General features: G+C 41.5%; 1 protein-coding gene across 1 annotated transcript; it reads right to left on the bottom strand.

Moving 5' to 3' along the window:
* Positions 1–1,415: 1,415 nt before the first annotated feature.
* On the bottom strand, positions 1,416–2,270 carry LOC126703863 (uncharacterized). The gene has a single exon (XM_050402925.1). The coding sequence runs from the start codon at positions 2,268–2,270 to the stop codon at positions 1,416–1,418; it is 855 nt and encodes a 284-aa protein (XP_050258882.1).
* Positions 2,271–7,041: the final 4,771 nt, after the last annotated feature.

The following is a 7,041-nucleotide window of genomic DNA, read 5'->3' as shown; positions in this document are numbered from 1 at the left end:
CAATTCTGCCCGTGTAGTCGGCACTCCGGAGAATGGACTTTAGCGGAAGCTGAGTTAGTACAACCACAGTGTGTGCCTGGAAATAGTGAGGGAGCTTTCGCGTGGTTTGTACGATTGCCAAAATGGCCTTTTCGAGGGGGAGGTAGCGAGTCTCTGTCTCGTGCAGCGATTTGCTTACGTAGTAGACAGGCCGTTGCGTGCCATTGTCTTCTCGGATCAGTACTAAGCTCACTGCATGAGAGGCTACTGCGATGTAGGCGAACAACACCTTGTTGGCATCAGGACTAGACATAATTGGTGGTCGGGCGAGGTATTCTTTGAGCTGTTGGAAAGCTAAAGCACACTCCTCAGTCCACTTGAAGCCCTTCCACTTGTGCAATAGGAGGAAGAAAGGCCTGCATTTGTCCGCTGAGTAGGAGATGAAACGGTTTAAAGCAGCTATCATGTCGGTGAGCTTCTAGACCTCTTTGGGATTCCGAGGAGGCTGCAGTCTTTGAATAGCTTATTTGGTCAGGGTTAACTTCTATACCTCTGTGGGTCACCATGTAACCTAAGAATTTCCCTGATCCAACCCCAAATGAACACTTGGATGCGTTTAGTCGCAACTTGTACTTTCTCAGAATTCAAAAGATGTCGCTGAGGTCTCTGACGTCGTCGGCTACCAATTTGCTTTTTACCACCATGTCATCTATATACACTTCAATGCTCTTTCTCATCTACTGTTCAAACATCCTGGTCATCATCCTTTGGTAGGTTGACCCGGCATTCTTTAAGCCAAAGGGCATCACCTTATAATGATAATTTCTAACGGGGGTGACAAAAGATGTTTTTTCTTGGTCCTTAGCGGCCAAGGGTATCTAATGGTAGCCCTGGAAGGCGTCCAAAAAACTCATTCGGGGGTGTCCGACGGTCGAATCTACCAATCGGTCTATCCGTGGCATGGGGAAGGGATCCTTCGGGCAGGCCTTGTTTAGGTCCGTGAAGTCTACGCAGACCCGCCATTTTCCGTTCCTCTTCTTTACCACAACTGTGTTGGCTAACCATTCGGGGTAGAATACCTCCTTAATAGCCCCTGCTTTCTTCAATTTTGTGACCTCCTCTCTTACAGCGTCTGTATGTTCTTTCGACGGTCGCCGAGGAGGCTGCTTCTTAGGCGTTATAGTTGGGTTAACATTAAGGTGATGGTAGATGAAATCTGAGTCAACCCTAGGGGCCTCGTAGGGGTCCCAGGCGAATACGTCCACATTCTGTCGGAGAAATTCAATTAGTGTTGACTTCACTTGGGGCAGTAATTTTGTGCCGACTTGAAAAAACCTCTCGGGGTCTGATCCGACGAGTACTTTCTCCAGATCCTCACAGCTCACCTCCATGGCTAGTCCTCCACCACCTGAAGCTGGGACCGGGGTTATTAATTGCTATAAGCCATTCTCGACTGAGGTGGAAAGTTCACTATTTGGTCGTTGCGAGATTGCGGACACCATGCATTGCCTGGCCATCGCTTGGTTCCCTATTATTTCTTTGACTTGACCTTCTGACGGATACTTCACTTTTTGGTGTAGGGTTGATGGCACAGCCCCTAGTGCATGAAGCCATGGTCGGGCCACGATAGCTGTGTAGGGGGAGTACGCATCTACCACAATGAAGTTCACTTCCACCACGTTAGAGTCTGTTTGTACAGGCAGCCTGATTATGCCTTTCGGGGTGACTATTTTTCCTTCGAAACTAACCAAAGGGGAGTCGTATGCCGACAAGTCCTTTGGCTTCAGGTTCAGTCCTTTATATAAGTCGGGATACATTACTTCCACGACGCTGCCTTGATCAACTAGCACCCTCTTGACGTCATAACCCCCAATTCTGAGCGTGACGACTAGGGCGTCGTCGTGGGGTTGAAGGGTTCCCAGTTTTTCCTTATCCGAGAATCCGATTAAGGGCGTGGGACTCGCTCTGGCCCTTTTAGATTCCCTGCCATCGGCTTCAGACAGGAGCCTGCCCACTGACATTACTTTGAGAGGATTGGATCCGGTCCTTCCAGGTGCGGCGAGGATGACATTTATTGTGCCAATGGGCGGCCTCAATGCGCTTTGCCTGGTTTCGATGTTTGATTGTTCCTGCCATCCGACAAGGTGATGCAATAAATGTCTCAACTTCCCCTCTCGGACTAGCCGGTCCAAGTGGTTTTTCAGATTCCTGCAATCATCGGTGGTGTGGCTTGGCTCTTGGTGGTACGCGCAATATAGATTCTGATTACGTTTCGAGGGGTCACCTGCCATCTTGTTCGGCCATTGAAAGAACGGTTCACCCTTTACCTTCTCTAGGATCTTGTGTAGTGGTTCTCGGAACACAGCATGGACCGCTGGTGCCCTAGTGGAACCAGACTATTCTGAGTAATCTCTCCTCGGCCTATTACTGTTGATAATGCGGTCCGACCTGAAGTCCCTCCTCTCCTAAGGGACAACCTTAGCTTTGCCCTTCCCCGTCTGCTGGTCTTCCTCAACCCTTTTGTACTTGTCAATTCTGTCCATGAGTTGGCGCACGCTGGTGACTGGCTTCCCAGTGAGGGACTTTCTTAAGCTGTGCTCTGTCGGCAAGCCCCTCTTGAATGTACTAATGGCGACGTCATCGTAATTTCCTTCTATCTCATTATACATTTCCTAGTACCTGTCTGAGTAGGCCTTCAGTGTCTCCCCTTCTCACATGGACAAGGATAGGAGGGAATCTAGGGGCCGAGGGACTCTGTTTCTGGTAATGAAGCGGGAACCAAAACCCTGTGTCAGCTGTTTAAAGGAATCTATGGAATTCGGCTTAAGGGCATCAAACCATCTCATCGCCATAGGTCCCAAGCTGGACGGAAACACCTTACACATTAACGCCTCGTCCCTGGAATGGACGGCCATCCTCTGATTAAATTGGCTTACATGCTCTACTGGGTCAGTCCGACCATTGTATATGGAAAATGTTGGTTAATGGAACCGCCAAGGAAGCTCTGCCCTCTCTATTCTACGTGTGAAAGGCGACTAGGAGATGCGATCCAGGGCCTTGCTCATGGCATTGTTGGCCAGGCCTTGGTAAGATGGGCTTTTGTGGCCGCGTTTGCTAGGTCGCTCTTCCTCGTTGGAAAAAGTCTCGCTTGGAGGGGTTTTTGATCTCCGCCTGTATTCATTATCCTCATCACTGCTAGTGTCCGAGCCAAGTGAAGGACGTTTTCACTGCGCTCGGTGCAGCTTCTTCTTCAAATCATCAATTTCCTGCTGTAAAGCCTTTCAATCGTTTTGCTTATGGGATGCATGAAATTTCCCTTTCGAGCGGCTTCTGCTCGTGTGAGAGGTGTTCACACTGCCCTCTCGTTGCTTGTCTTGGTCTTTCTCCCGTTCGAGATTCAAAAAATTGTCCTGCCATTGGGAATTTGCACGTCCGGCTTGGCGCGGACCTGATCCTTCCATTTCTTACAGTTTCACTTGTCAAGACACAAGTTCTCCCCACAGACGGCGCCAATTGTAGGGTCGGTCTTTGGGGCCCAGGCCCAACAAGTAAGTGATTCTGGCCCAAAGAACCCTAGACAATGAATTTGTAGAGAGCGGGTTACAGAACTAGGGTTGGACGAAGTGAACGTTAGTTAATTGCATGCCATGCAGCAGTTTGAACGTAAGAATATCTCCTTAATGTCCATAGGATACTTAGTCCGAGGAACCGTATAGGTGCACCTCTGGTTCTGATCAAAGACTATTGCCTTGCTCTTTCTTCCTCTCTCCTTTCTGTTTTTCAATTTCCGATCCTTTCTTCATGGGGATTTCCTTCTCTTATATAGCCTCCTTAAATTGATAAGAGCCTTACACTTGTTAACCATCTGGACCTTCACTTGAGTGCCTGTCCCATCGGACATCCACCTTATCTTTCTGTGAGTTGCATTGGCCAATGTAACACTGTTCGCCTGTCTTCTCCACATTAATGCGGCTGGAAAAATAGCTTCCTTGTATTTAATGCGGCAGTTGTCGTCTCTCCCTGGACATCCTATGCTTTTGTTCTTCTCCCTGCTTTGTAAGGCTTATCCTGATAACCAATATTTGTTTAGAATGACTCCTTATTATGGATAGGATGCATGTTGGGCTTATATTTGGCGCGTCCGAGGAGACACTCCTCCTCGGACGTCTCCTTTAAATAAGTTTGGACTTATTAGGGTTGGGCTGGCAGTTGCTTTGGCGGCCCATTTTCCCTTTGGTCGTAGTTGGACTCTGTATAGGGCCCAAGGCCTGTCGTTTGACTTGGGAATTTTACCCTCACAATAGTGTAGAGACAAGTAAAGATACTATCGGCGCAAGAGAGTAATTGTAAGACAGCGTTGCATTTTTTTTTTTTTCTATTTTTTGGTTTTTGTGCAGGGAATTACGGATTTGTTGAGGAAGACAGATTTGGGGTTATTTATTTATTTATTTGTAATTAGGGATATGTTTACTTGAAAAAATTTCATATATTTTTAGGTTTTTTAGGTTTTTTTTTTTTTTTTTTGGTTGAGAAGATGGGTTTGTTAACATTATTGTACCAACTTTATTTCATTTTTTGAATTTTTTTTTCCAACAAATTTATAAGGGTCAATTATAAAATTTTAAAGTATAAATTAAATTTTTTTTGGGATGATCTAACTTTAAATATTTTGCTGCCTAATTCTAAATTTTGAGAGGGGTGGGGGTAGGAGGGTGGAAGTGGCGGTAAAGAAAATTTTAACCTATGTTGCAATTTTGTTTCATCTCAAATAGGAAGTTTCAAAAGTAAGGGAAATATAACCTTAATATTGTGTAGGTGGATTTTTTGTATGGAAATATAACCTTAATATTAAAAAAATAAAAAATAAAAAAAATTGTGTATTTTATTTGGCAAAACCACCCCATTTGAAGGGAAAAGACATTTTTCACTTGAAATTTCATTAACTAATTTTTTTTTAATTAATATTTAAAATGTTGTATACTAACTTGCTCTCAATTTTCCAAAATTATCTTATTTTATAAATAATATTTACTAATTTAAAATTTTAATTAAAGTTTTCTCAAAAAAAATTCAATTAAAGAGTATTTAAAATATTCTTCCAATCCAATGGTCAGATTTTGGATTTGAGTCTAGAACATTATGGAAATGTGTTGTTGTACCAACATACCAAGAAATTTTGATTGGTAACGCTCTTCTAATCCAACCGTTTGATTGAGCTCATAATTCATCAAAACCAATATTTTATCCAACTATTTCAATCCAATGTTCAAATTTTAAATTTGATTGCGGCACAAGATGGATGCGTGTCATCGTGTCCACCTATCATGAAACTTCAATCACTAAATATATCCAATACTCTTCTAAGAGAGTTATACATTATATAAGTATTACTAAGAATCGAGAAAATGACCTACAAAATACAACCAAAAACCTACAAAATGACCTCGAATAGATTTGCATATGACTTTTGACTTTGGCATTTTAAAACTTGAAACAGATAAAGGCATGAAAACCAAAAAAACCCTTAAAAAACACTGACCAATACTCAAAATCCACTTAAAACCTCCTTGATCAACCTAATTTTATCAAATCCAATGGTCTTGGAACCAACTTTGAAAAGATTGACCAAGTTTAATAGACTTTGACGAAGTTTCACAAGATTTGATTACTCTATTCTCATAATCTAATTGTCACTACCATTTACAAATACAAATAATTCACCACATTCAACCAATCTAACGGTCAAATTTTGGATCTCCATCTGGTTGCATGATGGACATGTGTTGCTATACCCACCCACTAGGAACCTTTGATTAACCCCATTAACACAATCCAACCATCCAAAATGGCTGAAACACGTCATTAAAGCTAGAAAATGACCGAAATACCCATAAACTTCTAAAGTGGTGAAAGTGCCCCTAAAAGCTTCAAAATTATCAAAATACATTTTATATCTGAAATAACCAAAATAGCCCATCTAATTGTCACTATACTTTAGAAACACAAATATTTAACCACAAATGTGGACGCATGTCGTATCTGCCTATAATGAAACTTCAATAACTACAAATTTCCAATACTCTACTGATTAAGAGAGTTATACACTATAAATATTATTAAGAATCAATAAAATGATATGCAAAATACAACCAAAAACCTACAAAATGACCTCGAATAGATTTGCATATGACTTTTGACTTTGCCATTTTAAAACTTGAAACTGATAAAAGCATGAAAACCAAGAAAATATTAAAACAATAACCAATACCCAATACCCAAAACACACTTAAAACCTCCCTACTCAACATAATTTGATCCTATCGAGTGGTCATAGACCCAACTTTGACGGTTGATCGTGTTTGACCAACTATTGACCAAGTTTTGTAAACTTTGATTACTTATTTTTCACAATCTGACCGTCTAGCTAATGTCATACTTCGCCAACACCAATATCTCACCACATTCTGCCCATCCAATAGATAGATTTTGGATTCTAGTTTAGAGCATTATGGACATGTGTTGTTGTACCAACACACCAAGAAATTTTGATTAGTCACGTTCTCCTAATCCAACCGTTTGATTGAGCTCAAAATTCATCAAAGCCAATATTTTAACATACTTTTTCAATCCAATGGTCAAATTTCAAATCTAACTATAGCACAAGAGGGATGCGTGTCATATCCGCTTATAATGAAACTTCAATCACTAAGTAAGAGTGTTATACACTATATAAGTATTACCAAGAATTGAGAAAATGATCTGCAAATACAACCAAAAACCTACAAAATGACCTTGAATGGATTTGCATATGACTTTTGACTTTTCCCTTTTAGAACTTGAAACTGATAAAAACATGAAAACCAAGAAAACCTTAAAACACTAATCAATACCCAAAACCCACTTAAAACCTCCTTGAACATCCTAATTTGATCAAATCCAGTGGTCTTAGAACCAACTTTGAATTTTGACCAAAGATTGACCAAGTTTAGTAGACTTTGACGAAGGTTCGCAAGATTTGACTACTCTATTTCACAATCCGACTGTCTAATTATCACTATAATT

This window comes from Quercus robur, chromosome 10 (genome assembly GCF_932294415.1).
Source record: "Quercus robur chromosome 10, dhQueRobu3.1, whole genome shotgun sequence".
Lineage (NCBI taxonomy): Eukaryota > Viridiplantae > Streptophyta > Magnoliopsida > Fagales > Fagaceae > Quercus > Quercus robur.
The sequence above is the reverse complement of the archived record's forward strand: the minus strand, read 5'-3'. Positions and strand labels throughout refer to the sequence as shown.

Excerpts from the sequence above, each read along its gene's own strand:
- LOC126703863 (XM_050402925.1), bottom strand. The coding sequence starts at position 2,270 with ATGGCAGGTGACCCCTCGAAACGTAATCAGAATCTATATTGCGCGTAC.